Raw genomic sequence first — 21,084 nt, 5'->3', positions numbered from 1 at the left:
AAAACTCACTATAACCACGTAAAACTGCTCACAAAAGATAAAAAGGATGGGAAACACTGGCGTAGGGTGTTCACAAAATGTAAATAAAGAAAGAATATATATATAAAACCAAACTATTAAGGTAAGGTTTTGTTTTAAAATTATGTCTAGCCTGTGAAAACGGACACTTATAAAAACGAAGTAGTTGAAAAGGCCGCCTGATTCATTCTCTGTATTTCCTTCAAAGAAATAAAGATATTTATAGACGGAGTTAAACACTTGAAAAGCATCGCCATTACGCTCATGTACATTAAGGATGCTGTAAATGGACCCTTTTGAAAAAGGTCCATTTGTGAGGTTTCCTGTGTGAGTGGTGATTTGACTCGCCCGTCTTTTGATTTGCTCACAAACACCTCAGTGTGGGGTTACTGCCAGCTCTTAGTTGCTAGGCTACATTTGCACGCAGTGAATGCCGTCTCACTCATTAAATATGTCTTTTGGAAAGACTAAAAGGGGGCTTTTATGTCAGCCAGTGGCTTCAACTATCACTTCCCTTTGTGCTGCCTTGATTGGTTTGCTTGATTGTAATGCGACTAACCAGGGACAAGATAAAAGCTGGAATCAAAAGCCTGCAAGGACAAACGATCTCCTTGCTAGAAAACGGTCTAAAATATAAACCCTGCAGTCCGAGACAAAACGAGGATGTCATAGATTTCATGAGGTGAGAATCTGAGTTCCTTGTCTTAGGTTAAAGGGTTTATTAAAGAGTGTTTATAACCTCATTCATCCTACATGCCTTAAGCTTAAAGCTGCACTTCAATCAATTATTTTTATACTGAAAACGAATCATATGATGTGTAAATTGAAAAGGGGTTGTTCGTAGCGACAAACCTATTACCGAACAATTATTACCCAACTCTGCAGTCTCCCACTACTCATAACATTGCGTTTTTGTGTCCTTCAGATCATTGTTTCGATTTTTTCGGCCCACAAACTCTAAATTCTAAGGAAAACTTAAAATCTTAACTTAAGGTGTTTTGTGCAGATGTTATTTTTCAGGAGTTTATCCAGGATCCCTGCTAGTCGCGAGCATTAGCAGTAATCGACCCCCAGCAGCTGAGCAGGATCATTGTTTTGTGCTAAAATCTTACTCATTGCCCCTTTAAAGTGGCGTCCTGATTAACCAGTGGAACCATCAGTGGAGAGATTTGGCACTTACTTGTACAAGCCTGGTTCAGGGGGGGGGGACGGCAGCATAAGCAGAGACGTCATTAAGAGAGACAGCCCGAGGTACCGCCTCAGGCGCCGGCCCAGTGCAGCCGGCACCTGCACCCTGAGCTGGATCAGACCGGTGGAGAAACACCGGGATCGTAGGTTCAAGACTCAAGACTCCTGACTCGCCCCAGGCTTTGCCCCTCAATCTCAAACCTCTGTCTCACAGAGGCAGCAGCAGAGTGTCTGCAAAAAGAGGTAACAGGAAAGTGAGGCAGGGCAGAGAAAAGAACCCAGTTATAGGTATTAAGAGGTAGTTTATTCCAAAGACTCATCCATTACTATCTGGCAGAATATTTTACTTTCTTTTAGTGAGAGATATTGGTATTTCCCTGGTGGGGCTGCAGAATATCTGGTGAAAGATAATGATGGACATCTATGTGCAGCGAATGGGGATTGAGGGGAGGGTGGGGTACAGTTACAGGATGACAGGTTGAGTTCTCACACAGCAAAGAGCTGAATCTACGAACTCCTTCAAAGCCAGATACAGTATAAACAATTCCCCTGTAAACTTCACACATTTAGATCACTGCTCAAATATTAAATATATCACAAGGAAAAAAAACAAACAAAAGATTTTTAGATCAGAACTTTTTTTTCCTCCCCCATTAATCAACTTATGACCCCTCAGGTGTCCCTTTGGAGGGATCAGTTCACTTTCTGTTATAAAATGTAGTATTTATATGTATATAATTGTAAGTAGATGTCATTTATTATCGTTTACTGTAGGTCATACTGCTGTCTGAGAGCACTGTGATTACCGAATGTGACAGCGATGGAGGTTTTACTCCAACAAAACATTAAACCGGCTGAGTCCACCAATCTGTTCCCGTCAAATGACACGCGGCTGCTAATAGACGAAAGAACAAGAAGATGAACAATTTAAAATTAAATATGGAAAAGACTTTTTGTCAGCTGTAGAAATGCAGACATGCTGTGACATTTGTCCAGATTCTTTAAAAGTAAATTTGTTAAAGGAATGTGCTCATACATGCAGCCTGCTGTTGAGCACACACATTCAGTTCACACAGCGCTACTGTCACCTAGGGGCAAGATCAAGGTATCACTTCACACTATTCCAGCTTTTATTTTATTACTCCTCACAGGGTTTTTATTCATGGTTCAAAATGAGGTGAAGGTCAATAATAGGACAATAATAAAACTATAACAGTTTAGGAGACATCACCTTGTCCATTTTTCACAATATCCTTTATTCTACTTTGAGTTTCATTCATGTTGTAGAGAATTATCCTGACCTCAGTCACTGTAAGTGTCCCTCAAAAAGCTCTACCACTATATCCCCATATAGACCGATAAGATCGAACTTTTATGACCTACCTTACCTCTTACCTTTTTGAGACTCTTATTTTGAAAGAGTCTGTGTTTGGCAGTATAAATTGCATAAGGTTTTATACAACAGAGCCAATAATTCCCTCTTACCATGTTGAGACTTTTATGTTTAAGGTTAACCCAAATCGTGGAGATGGTGTTTGTGTGTTTCTGTTTATATGTGTGTGTGTGTGTTGAAGTATTTAGAAGCAGTAGAGCTCCAAAGAGGGCTGGGTTTGGTTGTTTTGAAGACGTCTCCCCATTCATTCTCGATGGGAATTTTTTCACCTTTTATCAGCATTTATGTTGCCATGGTTACTCGAATAGCTAAGAAGATATATATATATATATATATTGTCTTAGTTTTCTCAAAGATGCAAGACTGGTTATGCACCGAAATTTCGATACAGAAGATGACTAAGACGAATAAGTATGCAGAATAATAATGCCTTCAAGGCTATTGCATTGCAGGCACATAACTAGGACATTCCTGAAGAATTCAGTGTTTTTAATGGCTCCTTTTATTCTCCTTTGTAAATGAAATGATACTACACCTGCTATGGAGCAACATGTCAGGCTACATGGGAAAGTGGTCTCAGACTTTTGGACACCACTGTATATAAACTTACCCTATACTGAGAGGTGTTCCTAAGATTTTGTCCATCCCATTTATAGGAATTAGATTTGACAAAATATTAGGAACACGTCTCAGTATATCCCAGTACACTTAAACATTACCATAATGACCATTAAAATAAACCAACACTTCTCAAACAGATTCAGTAAATGCTGAACATGATAATCCTCATGAAGGAGGATTTACTGCAGATATGTTCCATTACACTGCATTAGTTTCATCCAGGTTCACCTAATACATATATATGAATTAAAACTAAAAATCAAGCACACTTACAAATGCTAAAACAAATCAACCCTTTATTTAAAGTTTTTCAATATACAGCAACGCTTAATAAAATGCATTTCTTTGAACAGAATGGTGATGGGGTTTATGGGGCAGAAATAAGCGACTGCAGATTGCCTTAAGAAGTTCACTGTGTAACTGGTGGGTAGATGTCCTGAACAGTCCATCTCAACTTGTAATACCACTTTGTTCCTCAAGCGATAGTGAGTCACTGTAGCGCAATAAACTTATGATATAACTTACTAACACAACTTGAGGTTCAGGTGAAACTGATGATCTCTCTCCAGGGCTCCTCACCCTGTGACAGTGAGTCATGTGACAACCTTAGTTTTCTCAACCAATGCCCATCCATCCACTGTACTACAGCACATGATGTGAGCTGCAAGAATAAAAGAAAGCACACATTAATTCGTATATACAGTAACAGCATTGTGCCCAATAGAAACTATTTACATTTTTACCAGGGAGAAAAAAAATAAATAAAAATTGTAAATAGCTCTGTAAAAGCAGAGCTAGCCGCCGGGCGGCTGGCTCGGCCCCCAGTTGAAGCCTTGTCTGAACGACTTATAGCTGATAAAGCTTATAAAGTAATGATTACAAATAATTCCAATATTTGTAGTTGTATATCAACCTTTATAAACCTGTAAAATAACAAATTGTGCTTTTGGCAAAGAGATTCGTATTTGTTAAGACAGTGTGAATAAAAACTGAACAAATGATCAGTGGTGACATCAAACAAAGACACAGGAAAAGAAGAAATGTTTTTGTGGACGTCTGTGTGCAGAGATAAAGAGCAGAAAACTGTAAAACTCAGTGTGCAAAATCCCCAGTGTGTGACACTGACAAGTACAAATTTTGATCCTTGTCACACTGTGGGAACTTTTGACCAGAGTTTTACAGTTTTCTTCTCTGTATCACGACACAGATGTTGACAAATCCATTTCTTCTTTTACAGTGTCTTTGTCCAACCTCAACACTGATCGTTGAGTTCTGATTCAGACTTTCAACAAATACAAATCTCTTCGACACAAGTGCAATTGTTTCACATACGCAAACTTGAATTTCTCAAGCAGATTTATTTTACAGGTTTACAAAGGTTGAGTTACAACTACAAACATTGGAATTATTTGTGAACATCACTTTACAAGCTCAAAATCATTTTGACCCTAATTTGAGCCTGGATACACGTATAGATACAGCCAACAACAGTTCACAATAAGTTCCTTAACAACAAATCAGACACGGAAAGTTTCCAAACAAGTATTTTAATTGTAATATTCAAGCCAAATATATTAATAAACACATCCACGTCGTTTTCTGATGCATTCAATATGACGACAACTTAAATGTAATAATCAGAATATAATTTTAACTCATCTTAAACGTTTAACTATGGTCTGTGTGGAAATGCAATTACACAAAATACAAACTTCTTTAAACACTTACCATTTCTTGCCCCAGGTGGATTCTGCCATCCCTATGAAAACACAAAAGGAAAAATAAGGACATGTCAAGCAGCTCCACTTGACTATGAAATGTTTGAGGCAGTCTAAGGACTTCAGAACATAAAAGATGCCTCAATTATGCACTTAAACCTCATTTGGCATATACTGTAATAACAATAACACTATGAATAAATCTGAACAAATGATACATGTACATTTGTAGAAGAGATTCATATATATAAATAAACAAACACATTAGTGGTGAGGCAACAAAGACACTGGAAGAGTTAGAGCGTCTGTCAACATCTGTGTAAACATGCAAAGCACAAAACTGTAAAACTTGGTGCTCAAAATTAGAATGACAAAACTCCTGCTGGGCAAGATGTGCAAAAGGTATTGATTAGGGGATGTGCAAAAGATCACAGTATAGACAATATCTATCATGTGCAGGGATCATACCGCAAGGTGTTGATGTAATGTGCTTGATGATTGATGAGGCCAGATGCAGAAGAAAAGGCAGGTGCTGGTCCGTCATTGGTGATTAGACTGGACTTCTGGTCCTGATACAGACAAACATGTGATAGGACAATTACTTTAGATCATACAAGTTGTTCATATTCAAACATGTTAGGTCTGTTGTGTCTGTATAATAAATTGTGAGGATAGATGTGAATATGCAAAAATGAACACAGTATGAATATTATGAAATGTAAATGCAAGGAAATGAAGGGTAAACAACTAGGTGTGATAAGAATTCAATGTACACACACACTATATAACCAACAAATTGAGTAATGCAAATATGGATATACTGTAAGATACATAACCAATATAGACAGTGGTATATTCATTATTAAGAACCAGCAGTATGAACATGTATACACTGTGGATCTGATTTAATCACAGTGGTATAGACAAGTCTTACTTTTCAAAGTGAATGATAGCGTGTCACTCACCTAGACACTGTGTCTTGACTCTCTGCCGTGGGTGAGACAGGTGGAGGTGGTATTGCATCTGTACTGGCTCAGGTCCTGATAAAGACAGAGGGATGCTGAAATCTCATGAGAAATGTAAAGACCTAGTGCACTTTCAATCATGGCTGATCTCCTAACAGTAATGTAAAGGAGTTACAACATGTTGAACCGGTCGACGTGTATTCACTCGGTCTACTGGGTCAATCTCAAGTTACAGTCATCAGTTACAAAATGAGCCTAAAGTTACTGCCGTAACTAGCTGTACAACAGTCGAGGGCAACAGACACAATCCTAGTAACCGCTAAAACGTCTGTCGACAACGTCAATATCACCACCTGAAATGTTTGTCAGTCGTTGCACTGATTATACTTAGGAGTACTATACTATATCGAGATTTACTCATGTTGTTTCTTTTCTTTGTCGTTGAACGTGGCTTCTTGTCGGGAGCGGTCCTTCAGGATGAAGATGAATATCACCTTTTAGGAGGTTCAGCCATTCCTGTGTTTCTGTGATGCTAACTTCAAGCTCTGCCGGAAGTTGTTCTTCTTCGTGGGACTGAGGGCAGACTTGACGCTCCGCTGACTCACACAGCGTCTAGTGTTGCAAAGTGGTATTATAATACAGGACAGGTCAGGGCTGGCTGGTGCACATGCTCATTTTAGTAGATGACTCTGAAATACAACAGATGGAGGTCTTGATTAAAGTTCTGGCCACATCTTATATTGCACCTTAACAGCACAACCACCAAAGCTGACATTTAAAAGTAAAGCTACATGTTCTTTGCCCACATTACAAACCAACTTACAGTTTTGACATTTATTTAAAACAAAGACATTGATCTTAACTTGACTGATATTGACACATACAAAACATTTTGATTTGCTCTTACAGTATATAAATCTATGCTTGGATTATAAAATACAATCATGCTATCACCTGTCATTCAATTTGTGACGTACAAACGTTTGTATTTGCCCATTTAGCATTCAGGCCAGTAGATTTTGCACTGCTCACATAAACATCAAGATATAAACCCTTTGTGGAAACACTTTGCTGAGAAAGTAAAACCTCCAGCGCTGTGGGACTCACGTCCAGTACCAGGCAGTTGATTTCTGCAAGCAAAGAAGATAAAACAGCCCTGGGAAATTTTACTCACCGAGTATTTCACTTACTGACTGAGGACTGCTCATAGAGCCAGGTGTCAGTTCACTGCCGCCATGTTGGTTTCTGGCCTCTGTATAAGTAGTCATGGTCTCACCAGTCACTGTATGTTGTAATAAATGTATGTAATAAAATTGAACTGAATTGAATAGAAGTTCGCCATTTTGGGAAATGTGCTTATTTGAGTTGTATTATAAAATCTCTCATATCTGAACAGTAAATATGAAGCCACAGCAAGAAGCTGGTTATCTTAGCTTAGCATAAAGACTGGAAACAGGTGGAAACAGCTAGCCCGACTGTCCAAATGTATCAAAATCCACACCTGCACCTCTAGAGCTAACCAATCAACACTTTAATCAACATGTTTGTTAAATCTGGAAAAGAGCTCAGTAACATATGAGCATACTGTGTGTGGCAGGATAGTCTAGGACTTATTAAATCACTTGAGAACAATAGCATGAAATTGCTGTACATGTTTCTGTCCAGAAAGGTGCCTGTAGCATTACAGGCCCTGTGAACAGCAGAAACCGCCTTAATTCAGTGCCCTCCCAACGGTCCAATTCCCTCAGCAATCTGGGCTTTGGGGCAAACTCCGCTGGATTATAGGAACGCATTTCTAACAGTTTTGCCAACGTTCTGTCTGCTGTGTTTGCAGATACGCTGAAATTTAGAGGACCTCTGAGCCAGATGTGTAGCGTTCGCCTAACAACACCGAAACAAACTAAATGCATATAATCTAGAGGGAATTGTGATGCCGACACCACTGCCATGACACGGATGTGGCCCCTCATGATGATGACTCTCATCAACCGTGTTTTCAAATGATTCGTCTGTCCTTAGTGCATCGTTTGTACATGGGTATGTCTGTTAATGTATTCTCCAGGCTGCGCACATTCGTCACAACCATGGTATTGGCCAGTTGATTTCCTTGAGCAAACAGGATGTAAAAGATGGACGTTTCAGAGCATTTTAACTGCGGACTCTACTCAAATACAGGCATGGGCTCGCCGTGGCCTTCCTGCTTTTTATCTTCCGTATTTAAAGTGACCTTGCCGGGCGCGGTGCTTCCCTCCACTCCCCGTTTCCTGTTCACCTGATTTCCAAAACTGTCACAGGTATGAAAAGTTTCTGCGTCCTCAGTTTACTTTTCTTATGCTGTTATTCAAATTATTCTGGCAAAGACTCAGCCGGGTCTGGGCCCAGAGATCCGGCTGAAGTACAACCCACAACCAGGCTTGAAGTCCACCATGTGCATATATATTATATATATTATATATTATATATGATTAACAATTCAGGAACGAGTAAAATATAATAAAATACTGTTTACAACATAATTACAGTGTGAACAGAGTGAACAAAATAAAGTGTTTTAAAATGAAGCATGACACAACAAAAATAAAAAGTACTAAATCTGTAGACCAAACATATGGTACACATTAAAAAAAAAGAAAGTAAAACGAAGTTGTTACAGTTTTGGGAAACATACCGTATCTGTCTTACACTTCCTGGATCCGTTTTTAACTACCGAGTGGCTACTCACACGCTATCGACGATCTTTTCCGGGAACAGGAAAACAAGCAGACAGCAGCTTCCTGTTTCCCCGCCCTCAGTCAGCTGTCAGTCGGCTGTTTGCAAACAGCTCCGTCCGCGGGGTCCGTATGGTGTCTGCCGCGGCCCCTGCGCCCCCAGTAGCCCCTCCACGATGGGGGAAAACGACGACAGCGATATCATAGAGCACCACGTCGAGGAGGAGATGGAGAAGAAGGGCACGAGGAGCCACGCAGCGTCCTCCTCGTTCCTGGGGAGCGTCAGTCCATCCGATAGAGAGGGCCACAGCAGCACCCAGTCCTCCCACAGACTGCTGGCCTACAGCGACGCCCTCATCTCCATCATCGCCACTGTCATGGTGAGACACACGCACAGAGCCGTGCACCAGGATGTGACCCACCGAGGGTCTGATCCTGCAGAGACTAAGGAGTGACAGGAGGAAGGAGCATAACACAATTATTTGTATCTGTTTGAGGAGGATGTTTTAAATGTAAAAATTCAAAATATTCCTCAATATTCAGGAAGGTTACCAGTAAAATGTTGTGCAGGAGGAAGCTCTCAGATCCTCTACGTAATTAAAAGTACTAATACTGACAAAAAATATCAATATAACACCAAAATACTCATAATAAAATTATGTATTACATGTTTTACGTGAGTAAAGGGTTGTAAATATAGTCAGTAAAATGAGCCTAAAGTATTAAATGTACTATATAAAGACTATTATATATAATTAAATTATTATTACTGATGCATTAATGTGTTAGGAGCATTTTACAGTTGTAGCTGTAGCATTTTTACATATGACTGCAACTAATGATTATTTTCACTAAGGATTAATCCGCTGATTATTAATTGATTAGTTTGTAAAAGTTACAGTGAGAACAATGATAAATGTTGTCACAATTACAATGATTAAATATTTGTTTTGTCCAACCCACAGTCCAAAGCCATGACACCTTTAGCATTTTTACATGAACTATGACTTTTATTTTATAAATTCTTCAAATGTTTTGTCTGCAGAAGTAACTCAATCATCCAGTAACCTGGTAAAACACACGGAAGGTATTTGAGTAGAGTGCTCCTGATGCAGAATGCCCCCTATCTAATATATATATATATATACATATGTACTATTATATATAATGTAATGTAATTGGATTATAATGATTCATCCGTGTGTGAGCAGTGTTGTCAATGTTGTAGCTGGTGGAGGTGAAGCTTGATCCCACACAGGAAACTGTCACAGCAGCGAGAGCAGATGCATAGTTTTGATAAGTAATAATAATATTAAACTATAACAGTATATACATTACTAGCATTTTTGATACACAGAATCTATCAATCAATCAAACCTTATTTGTATAGCACTTTTCATACAGATTAGTGCAGTTCAAAGCGCTTCGCAGACTGATGAGCTAAAAAGAAAAGGACAAATCAAGTAAGAAAGCTGAAAACGAGATGCAATGAAATACTTTTAGGAAAGTTATAATAACATTAGCAAACAATAACAAACATAAGTGGATTAATATAAAAGAAAAGATAAAAGAGACAACATATTAACAGTGAGTAAAGAATAAAAAACATTTTTTAAAATGTAGCATGACATAACAAAAATCAAAGGTACTAAAAACTACAAAGTGTATTGAGACAAAGAAGTAGCAATAAATACTAATTGTATTAACTACTATGTATCCTGTTTATATCACGTCATATTTTAAGAGGTTAGCTTGACACATGAAGCAAAATACTAATTAATAAAGCAGTATATGTTCTGTGTATATATCATTTTGACAGTGACAAATACTTTTAAATTCAAATATTCAGGGTCAGTCATACAATAGAGCTTGAAGTCGCTCCTAACGCTGTTTCACCTTTCCACAGATATTACCTGTTGCTCATACGAAGATGGAGGATAATGAGGTGCGGACCGATTTCAAGGCTTAATATAAATATTTTTATCATAATATTATGTGTTTTGAAGAACGTGGAGTGTTTTCACTGTGATACTGTTGAGCCTGTTTCACGTATGTTTTTTCAGTTAGAGTGAAAAGGTTAAAGGTTATAAACCCTGGTGTCTATGTGCTGCAGGAATTGAGAGAGAGCGTTCAGCTGCTGCTCACAACAAAAATTGCTGTTTACTTAATGACATTCCTGATAGTGACTGTTGCCTGGGCGGCTCATATCAGGTGAGTTAATAATGTTATTATCACAGCAGCTATTTTCAGGTGTGTTCTTTTTATTGATCACGTATGTGTGTGTTCATGTTTCACAGGTTGTTTCAAGTGATCGTACGGATCGATGACTGCCTTGCCTTGCTGAACCTCGTAAGTATTGCTGAGGTCGTTTTGAGTATTATATACAGTGAGTTTAGTTTTAAATAACATTCATATTGAGTTTCCTGGATGTTTATTTTATGCTTTCTATCTAATCTTTATTTTTCTTATTGTAATTTTTTATTTCATTTCTATTATTATTTTTAAGATTATTCTATCTCATTTTACATAAACATAAAGATATTACGAAGGCTAATGAGCTTAGCTTTTTTTGAAACAACTAATTTCCTAGAAAAAATGCATAATAATTACAGCAAAAATAACATGTATATTTAGGTGGACTGCTGAGAGAGATGAGAATTTTACTTAGTGTGCTTTTAGCGCTTTACTTTGGTGACCACACTTCCTTGTTTCTAATGTGAAGCTTTGCTTACGGGTCTATTTCAGGCCTGCATGATGCTGATAACCTTTCTGCCATACACAGTGAGTAAGAGTCAGTGCAGCAGCTCAGTGCAACTTCAGTCAGTTTTTGTTAAAATAAATGTTTAGATGACTGATGTTTTCTTTTTTCTCTTTGCAGTTTTCTTTAATGGCGACTTTCCCAGAGAAAATCCTCGGGATTTTACTGTTTTGTGGTTGTGTGATGGTGATCGGCGTCATTCAGGTGAGGCCAGACAAAAGTGGATTTATCACCTTGAAATTAATAGCTGCATCTTCCTAAATATACAGAACTGTTCTGTTAATTTTGAATGTCAAATAAACACGTGGACCTGAGATCAGATGCTTCCAACATTATAGTTTTTGTTTTTTTGTTTTTGTTTTGAAAATTTAGCTTCTGTGTAATCACAAACATTACGATCCTGTATCTTTTGTTTCTGTAGTCGGTGATTGTGTTGTACGCCTTCAGTCGCCCCTTCCTGCTGAACGAACAGATTCAGATCTCGGAGAACCAGATCTACTATAAACACCACATCCTCAAAGTCATCATGAGAGTGCCCCTCATGTGCTTCTTCGCCAGCATCTTCTCCTTCATCTTCTTCGAGCTGGTAGGTGGCATTTCTTTTTTCTTTCTGTCTTTTTTTTTAAATGATGATGTTAAAATGTTTTGATTATTGATTTTAATGATTTTCTTTTTGTCTTCCAGTCTTACGTGCTGTTAGCCATTGTCATCTTCCTGCCCTACATCTCCCAGTGTTTGAAGTGGTGTCGCAGCAAAGCAATCGGTAAGCACTACACTTTTACCGGACAGGTAGGTATATCTTCTTACCCTCTGGTCAGGTGTTAAGATTGAGGATGTAGATTTAGTTCAGAATTACCAAAAAAAAAAAAAAATCTTGTATGTTTTCAGGTCAGGTGGATGAGACTCCAGACTCCATGCTGTTCTACACCTACCTGCCTAATGAACCCCTCAGTAAAGAGCGAGTGGAGGCTTTCAGTGATGGAGTTTACGCCATCGTAGCAACGCTTCTCATCCTGGACATATGGTTTGCCTCCCTTTATTACCTTAAAGGGGTAAATATAGACACAGATGTAACACGGTGTGTGTAGAAAGAAAGGCCATACATGCTAATACTTTTTATCCCGTTATTTTCAAGAAAAAGGAGATTTGTTGTCTCGAGATAACAGAATAATTATCCTGTTATCTCAAGAAAACAAAGCTCCGTTATCTCAAGGTAATTATTCCATTATGTTGAGATAATGATGTTTTGGATTGTGTCTTAATTTCTTATTGTCATGTTTAAAGCTGCTTTGAGTAGAGAATCACATAAAGAGTATCCTCTCTGGTTCCTTGCTCTCAGTGAGGACAACGTTCCCAACCCAACTGTCGTGAAGGAGCAGTTTGGCGGCAGCCTGGTCACGGCTCTGCAGGCCTACGGCCCGGAGTATCTCGCCTACTTCGGTTCCTTCGCCACTGTCGGCCTTCTCTGGTTTGTCCACCACTCGCTCTTCCTCCACGTCACCAAGACAACACGCTTCATGGGCCTGCTGAACACCTTCTCGTTGGCGTTCGTCGGAGGTCTGCCTTTGGCCTATCAGCTGACGCACGAGTTCCCGCACAACTCCCGCAACGAACTGGAAGCCATTCAGATTAGCTGTGTGATCATTTTCTTCGCAGGTATATTTCAGCTCACCATCTGGGTGGTCGCTCTTTACAATGAGCAGGAAACCCTGCACCCGTATGTGCGGTACGGTGGACGTGAGCACGTGTTCATGCTCGCTAAGCTAGCTCTGTACCCCTGCATAGCTTTAGGGACATTTTTCCTCACATGTATCCTGAGTAAATTTAGCGCCTCAATTTTCCACCTGATGGAGATCACGGTGCCTTTTGCTTTTCTCGTGTTGAGGCTCTTGGTGCGTGTCGGGCTAGCGCTGCTACGGCAAATCTTCTGTCCCGACAGGCCCGACCCAAAGACTGTTGTAGAGGAGGAAGATGACGAGACGAGGGTGCCATTCAACGCTTTAGTCACCTAGCTAGCTTGAAGGGGGGTGGCTGCAGAAAATGAAGAAAACTGACAGAGCTGTGAGGCATTACTGCTTAGATTTGACCTCTCATCAGGAGGAGCCCGTTGGGGTTTGAACCAGGAAAAATGGAAAGTGGATTCTCCTCGTTCAAATCTCGGGAGGGAATCAGTGCACGTTGGAAAAGATGTGACCAAACACGTTGAAGGCGAATATGGACTCTGTAGAGGTTAAGAAAACACTTAGTGGACCAGAGTAGTGAGGGATACTGACAGCCAAAGCCTAGCTACTCATGAAATTCTTGTAAACCTAACATGCAGAATATACTTATGCTAGATGTGATTAGCAAGTAATCAAAAACAGTCTCTAAAGCTTTTTTTTTTTTTTAACCAACCTTCAGTAAGGTTTTTCCCGCTTTGATTTTATCAATCCCAAAGCGGGAAATGGTAAAAATTGAGAATGGCTGTTTTCTTGTTTACAGGGATGGCTCCAAATCATGTAGCTAGCTGAATGACTTAGCTAATCGTTCCATTCACCCTGAAACACGCAGGGTCGACAGAGCAGAAAGATGTTTTTTTATAATTAGGATTTAAGTTTCTGTGCCAAGTACAGGTCGTCTCTATTGGAAAGACGTGACGTGCATTTGGTACCTATTTACTTATAAGGCCGTTATTGAGAACATACCACCTTCCATTACATCTCTCCCGGTCAGATCAGTTGGTACGCGCCAAAACTCGGGTCGTATGATCGGCTAACAGTCAATGTGGACAGCATTTGGATTTGATGCTGAAGTCACTTGGAAATAGCACTTCAAAACAATGATAGTCTTATAAGTTATCCAAATTTTAGAAACATTTCAAACCGTCCCAAAACAGAATGCAATTGTTTTAACTTTATTTTTCCTCACTGGATAAATGGCTGTGTTTTAATTATGGCATTTTATATGCTACAGTTTTGTAGTTTTTATTGTTTATTTAAATTGTATTGTGAATTATTTTTCTATCCATCTATTTGCTCATTAATTGTTTTGTTTTTTTAATGTACATTCAGGTTTCTCAATGGGACTCACCTGAATAAATAAAAGGTAAATCATTATTTTTCAACCTCTGTTTACCCAGAGATGATTTCCTGATCATGTTCAGACACATTCAACTGCAGAAATTCACACGACAGCTGATGGTTGAAGTATTTGCTCAAGGGCACGTCAAGGGAAGTTGTTTTGTTTTATCAAATTTCGTCTCCTTTCAGACTTTTTGTCCCGATATAAATGTTTGAGTTGACCTGTTAGACGAACAAGTCTGGAGTGTCGGGCACTTTTAACATTGTACTGAACGGGTAGCGCCATAAAACTTCAAATTGCACTATTTTAAAATGCTTTGATTCAGATATTTGTGTGTACGACTAATAACTGCAATGTAATCCCACCTTTTCAAATATGTCACAAGGACATGTTATTTAAATGACACCTAAAACTGTAGAAAATTAACTAGTTTCAGGTGTTTTCCTTTGTAAAGTCACGTTAATCCAATATTATTTAAAAACACCAAAACATGTCTTTTACTCTGTTTGTGTTGGAAAAGGAGAAGTACTAGATTTGTCCAGAAGGGGTCACTGTTGTTTGTGTTAAACAGTCCTGAGATACTGCTGTGATGATATGCTGTGATTTGACGTACAGATGTGTTTAATACTGACTCAAAGGGGACTCAAACCTTAAATGCACTTTAATGATGGAGAAGCGTTTGTTATATTAAGTCTGGAAAAGAGTGACAACAAAACAAATACTGTTAATGTATCGCTTTTTAAGACAAAGGAAAAGTGGGTGGGTGAAAAGCTTGTTTGTGATTGTTTGGACATGTCATTTCATATTTTCAGCCTTTTTTTTTGTTGTTGTTTTGAATGTCTTTTTTTTAGTCCAGGAAGGAAGCTGCATTTAAAACTATGTGTGGTTTTATTTTATGGGTATTTATATCTAGCATTGGTCAAATCAAAGTTATTTTCCCGATTTTATGGAGGAATAAATACCTGAATTTGTTTGCCTTTCATCATGACGCTCTTTGGATCTGAAACAATTAACATTTTCACCCAATATAAAAATCTGTATTTGAATATTTTATTCAATATTTTCCAAGTTACAGAAACGTAGCTTCTCTTGAGTCCCAACACGCGCTTCTAGCAGCACAATCCTTACCCCCCTTTATTTTCCTTTGACATCAAATTAAAACCGTCTTTCTCTCGTTGTCACTCCGGCATAATGTGTTTGTTAAAGTCAGTGGAGACAGTCTTCTATTGTCAATGCTTGGATGTGTGTTTGTTTGTAATGGCTACATGAGTTCAAACACTGCATTGTTTTGTGAATAAATCTGAAGCTGTTGCTTTAACGTGAAAGAGAAATTCTTTGTCTCGTTATTTTTTAAAAATGAACATGAAACAGATCATTTAAAGAAAAAAAAAAAAAACAACTTTATTCACCTCCATACAGTAAACAGCTTGAATATCCCCTAACAACGTATCAATATGTGGTTTATACACGACTTTGTGTTGCCCATATATTAACAGCATACTTCCTCAGTATCAAATATTATCCACTCCAAAAGCTATAGATTATCATTAGAAAACATTTCTGCTCAAAAGCAAATCAAAAAACAAAATATACACAAAATGATCAATTAAAAAGACGAGCGACCAAACATCAGCAGTGCGTCGTTACCTGACATTTTGGGCGTCTGAATCTACCTCTTTCTTTCCTACCTCGACGTTTGTGTTTTACCTTCTTACCTTGAATAAAAATATAAATTAGTCTAATCTGAACTACGACTGAACCACTGTGGAGTCTCGAACGTGCCAATGGAATATTTCACTTCTTAATTATAATAATTAATCAATGTATTTGAATGAAACTATGTAAAGTTATTAAATGTACAATCAGTAAAAATGATTGATCTGTTTTAGACTCATCATCAGGTTGGACCAGGAATTTTTTTTTTTGACATTTTACAGACAAAACAACAAATCAACTAATCAAAAATGATTTAAATTTAAGTGATCATTAAATAGAAATTAAAGAAACTAACAAATAAAAGTGTAAAACCTACAAAAGTCTTCTTAAAAAAAAAAAAAAAAAAAAAAAAAAAAATCTAATATAAAATCCATCTATTATTCATGGAAGACACAAAAAGAAATAGAAGATGATAATTTTATAACTTTGTACAGTTTCAACATTTCATAGTATGAAATAGCATCATTAAATGTAAACTTTAGTTCTTTGAAACACATAAATTTGATGAGTCACAGTGTTTAATTATTCCGGTGACACACTCGAGACTCCAAACAACAGCTTTAGTAATGTGACCGTCTGTGTTGATTTTTGTCGCCTGTTTTTGGTCGGATTGCTTCTGTCCAGATGTTAACGTGCTTTTTCTTCATCTTGTTGGACAGTGAAGGTTGAACACAGAAAAGCCTTTAAAGCAGTAGTGTGTGTTTGAGTTTTAGCTTTACACAGAACAATACAGCTGGTCCCAAAAATCCACCCAGCAAAACCCCCACCCCTCCCCACCCCATTCACTTCCAATGGGGAAAACACGCTAAAATGCAATTCTATGAGGAAACTGAGCAAACTGGACAAATAAATTAAAACATCCTCCTCGTCCAACAACTGAAGGAAGGGACGAGAATAAAATAAAACTCATTGCACGAACCACGGATGTAAATGTTAGTACCCCAGTCTGACGCCCAGCTCCCCAACTCTCCTCATTTCTCAGAACAAGGACAGGAAGTCGAAACAGGAAGGACACGACCGCTCGGACCTGGACCCTGGAGCTTTTTCTCAGTAATAAGAGGAAATCAGTGTTAATCAGACAGTGCTTTGGTAAACATTTATCTCTGGATTCAGTCAGAGAAATCTCATCGCAAACGCAGCCTCGTTACACGCTCATGATGCATCATCTGGTTCGTCACGCTGGTGAAACTTGGTTCATCAGACGTGCAGCAAATTTCATGCAGATTTTAACGATCCAATCCAAACTTCAACTTGCATAAGATGAAAATATTGCTCATATAACCATCAGAATGGATCAGATTTTTTATATACTTGGAACATATGTGTAAATACAGTACTGCCTATACTGTATATACACACATATCGAACAGCATCTCGGCTCCACGTGTACTCAGATCTTATCGTCGATAACATCTTCGTTTGCAAACTACATTCAAAACTTAAATCATACAACAGTGATTTAACATGTAAGAAGACTAAAATAGAAAGTTTTTCTTCAAGAGCTTAACAAACATGGAGGATGTGGGACCCGTCAGAGAGGTCTGATGGGTCCTATGCCCCCTCCAGCCCCGCCCCCCTCCCACCTCCACCGCTACAGTGCAACTAAAATCATTGGTTAAATCGATAAAGGAAGCACGGTCATTTATCTTTAAAGGACTAGTTCACACATTTTGGGAAACGTGCGTATTTGTTTCCTTTCAGAGAGTGTGAAGAAATTCAACTGAGCTCATTATTTTCATTGGAGCCGCACCTCGGCTATTTTCCACTAAAGTTAAAGTAAACTTTAAACTTTTGCCCCCACAGTTCACATCTCATGGGGTCGTGTCATTGATGGCAGTAACAATTTTACACTTATGATTTCCTGGGACCAGTTGCACAAAACACCTTAAGTTAAGATTTTCCTTCAAGTCTGAGTTAAATTTTCCTTAAAATAAAAATGGTTGCACGAAATCCTTCAAGTCTTCTCCTTAAGGTTTTCTTAAAGTATTTAATATTTTCTCTTTATCTTAGTCTTATACTTAAAAATCATTTAAAGTTGATCAAGCCGTTGCACAAAAGAAATTAGCAACAAAACTAAGAAAAAAACACTAAAAGTACCTCTAACTTTCTTATCTGCAACGTGACCTGGTCTACGGTGATAAATCAAGGAAATGAACTCATCCCAAAAGGAGTGGGTGAACCCGATGGACACCCTTAGCGATTAGGAATTGATTCTACAGTACAGATTTAACCGGCAGTCAGTTTATGATTTGTCAAACTGTCTACGAGGTGGATTACTCAGCTTTCTGAAGCTGTGCTCGTTCCAGCTCCTTCGTTATTAATAGTTACGGATCTTTCCAGTCAGTTAGTCGAGGTATTTCATGTCCACAGTAAAGTGACCAGATTTCTGAAAGGAGGACCGGGGATATTTCCAGTTCAACGGTCAATGTATTTTTAATATATCCAATGTTTTTACCTATTAAATAAAAAAGAGGAACAGTCCGTGTTTCATGTATTTTGACCATGGTAACCATTGTACTCTGTAAACTATAGTGAAGGAGAACTCCCTACTTTTGAAGCAGTTCTGAAGTCTGAGTGTCTGTCTAATCCACGATTATTTATATTTCTTCAGTTCGTAAGGGTCCAATATAACAACTATTTCTTCAAGTTCTGGCTGGGGGGCTTTGTGTATGTTTGTTTTTATTAGTTTACTGCCCCGTAATGAACTAACTAACCAATGAGTGAGCCAGCTGACCTTTTCTTTGCCTAGAAACAACACAAAAAGAAAAAGAAAGAACTGATTGGATAAATCTATTTAGAAGGTTTTAGCTTCATTTCTAAAGGTGCTATAGCTAGCAGCCCCCTCTGTCGGACTCCTGCTCCAGAAAACAGGGATGTCTGGTCATCATAGTCTACACGACAGCGGTGTGCTGTGTCGCTCTCCAAGTTTAAATACTTTAAAAGGTGAAGTTCCCGTCAAAACAACAGGAGGATGAGACAGCAGCAACTCCCTCAGCTAAGGAGAAAAATAAACTTTAAGTGTTTGTGCAACTGGCCCCCTTGAAACTAGGTCACTCCACTGTCTCTAAAAAGCTAGAATGCTAGTCGTTAGCATTAATTCTTATTAACTGTTTGCACTTGTCTGATTACTGTGACAAGAAAACTATGGGAAGTTACTGCACCTAGCTGTTGTTAACTGAGGCTAGCATTTTCCCCCCACTTCCAGTCTTTATACTAAGCTAAGCTAATTGCCTCCTGGCTCTCGCTCCACAGAAACTGGAGTGGTATCAATCTTCTCATCTAATCCTCAGTAAAAAAAAAAAAAAAAAAAAAAACAAACAAACAAGCATGTTTCCCAAATGTCAAACTCTTCCTTTAAATTCTTATTACATTCTCTAGTAAAAGTTCACCCTCTAAATAAGCAGCAACCTCAGATCAAATCTACATCCCTACCTGTTAAAAATCTAATTTGTTCATGCTAAAGGCTACAAATGAGTTACATCTCCTTTTTTTGTTTTGCATATTATTCCTCATAGTTTAAAAGTGTTCTTTTTCCCCCAGCAGGTCACATGAGTAGTTATTATATATTAGGTATTTGTTCAGCTAAATATCTTCAATATATCTATCTATGTACAATACATTAACTTGCGTGTTGAGTGCACAGCTGATGCTCTAGTGTCTGCGTTAACATGCCTACAGTCAAACATTATTGACTCAACATTGTGCGAGTTAGTTAAAGAGTCAGACAGAAACCTAAAAGCTAAGAGTTCACGCTGTGGAAGAGGAGAATAAACATGGCTTAGTTTAGCAGAAGCCCGGGACAGGACTCGCGAACATGCTACATGTTTTTTGTTGCGCTGTGAGGTTAAGATCATGAAATAGAGCATAGTCTATAAAACAGTGTCTACAGTATGTTCGACAACCCTGCTGCGTCGTTACTTCCCCCGCACCCGAAAAACCCCAGAAAGACGAGTCTCAACAGTCTGTTCGCTGTAGCTCAGGTCCACGTGCCCAAAAAAACAAAAAAACAAAAACAAACTCTGGGCCCAGTTATGCTGGTAAAAGCTTCTTAAATCCGTTTGTTCAGCTGAATTCAGTGCAATATTTGCCGTCCACGGGGAAACCGCACATCCACCATCCACCCTGCGCTGAGAGAGCCGTGTGCTTTAAAATCCGTTTGTGTTTGATGAGACGTTTTATCTCCAGTCTGTGAGTCTTCAGGATGGGGGACTGCCTGTTCGCTCATGAGGCGTGTCATAGTTTATGTTCTGGTCCATGTGGGAAAAGCAACGAAGCCGCCCGTTTTTGTTGTTGTGTTGTTTTTTTGTTGTTGTTTTTTTTCCTTTAGTTACTACGAGGTTCTTCCACGTAGTCTGTAGAGTCGTGATTTTCAGCTGGTTGGAGTCGAATGAAGAGGCGGCAGGATGACGACGGACGCTCTGAGAGACGCCTGGGATCACACACACCATACGGGCATACTTAAAGAGTGTGTGTGTCAGTGCACGTGTGTGTGTGTGTGTATACATGCTTACACAACTTAAACTCTCCAGACCATCACACACTCTCCACCTCTCTTTCTCTCTCTCTCTCTCTCTCTCTCTCTCTCTCTCTCCAGTCATCACCCCGTGAAGCTGGCGGCCTCTTCACTCAGCCTGGGCAGCGGCGGGGGGCAGCATGCCCCTCTCTCTCAGCTGGGAGTGCAGTGTGTGGAAGATGCTGAGCTGCTGCTCCGGCTGGAGCATCAACAGCTGCTGCAGCACCTTGCTGGGGTTCGGTCCTCTGCAAAACAGCAATTACAAATATGACAAAAGTGTTAAAAAAAATATTTATACATTTTAAGTTTGTGCACTGTAATTTTCCAGACAGACGTATTATGCACAAATTCATTGTTAACTTTTTTTCTTCAGGACAAGTTATGTAGCTGTTGGGCTGCAACTTACAATTGTTTCCATTATCAATT

General features: G+C 38.8%; 2 protein-coding genes and 1 long non-coding RNA gene across 7 annotated transcripts in view; 1 reads left to right on the top strand and 2 right to left on the bottom strand.

Moving 5' to 3' along the window:
- Positions 1–3,510: 3,510 nt before the first annotated feature.
- LOC130169154 (uncharacterized) lies at positions 3,511–8,752 on the bottom strand. 5 transcript variants are annotated; one of them, XR_008827802.1, is made up of 6 exons: positions 8,626–8,752; positions 6,398–6,592; positions 5,904–5,978; positions 5,407–5,507; positions 4,949–4,979; positions 3,511–3,881 (listed from the first exon to the last, which is right to left on the bottom strand). It is a non-coding gene; the product is annotated as an uncharacterized LOC130169154 (long non-coding RNA). The 5 variants fall into 5 exon arrangements; XR_008827804.1 differs by lacking the exon at positions 8,626–8,752 and adding an exon at positions 8,572–8,606; XR_008827801.1 differs by lacking the exon at positions 8,626–8,752 and adding an exon at positions 7,078–8,462.
- Positions 8,674–14,464, top strand: tmem175 (transmembrane protein 175). The gene is made up of 10 exons (XM_056375631.1): positions 8,674–8,991; positions 10,518–10,556; positions 10,725–10,822; positions 10,909–10,960; positions 11,357–11,392; positions 11,490–11,573; positions 11,791–11,955; positions 12,054–12,132; positions 12,258–12,393; positions 12,709–14,464. The coding sequence occupies exons 1-10, from the start codon at positions 8,788–8,790 to the stop codon at positions 13,379–13,381; spliced, it is 1,566 nt and encodes a 521-aa protein (XP_056231606.1). The 5' UTR covers positions 8,674–8,787; the 3' UTR covers positions 13,382–14,464.
- A 1,001-nt stretch (positions 14,465–15,465) lies between these two features.
- cds1 (CDP-diacylglycerol synthase (phosphatidate cytidylyltransferase) 1) overlaps positions 15,466–21,084 on the bottom strand; it is a 31,159-nt gene continuing 25,540 nt past the window's right edge. Inside the window, exon 13 of the mRNA XM_056375632.1 lies at positions 15,466–20,903. Coding sequence (XP_056231607.1) covers positions 20,768–20,903 — 136 coding nt within the window. The 3' untranslated portion in view covers positions 15,466–20,767. The remainder of the gene's footprint in view (positions 20,904–21,084) is intronic.

This window comes from Seriola aureovittata, chromosome 5 (assembly GCF_021018895.1).
Source record: "Seriola aureovittata isolate HTS-2021-v1 ecotype China chromosome 5, ASM2101889v1, whole genome shotgun sequence".
In the NCBI taxonomy this organism is placed as follows: Eukaryota; Metazoa; Chordata; class Actinopteri; order Carangiformes; family Carangidae; genus Seriola; species Seriola aureovittata.
This window is presented reverse-complemented; position numbering and strand designations above follow the sequence as displayed.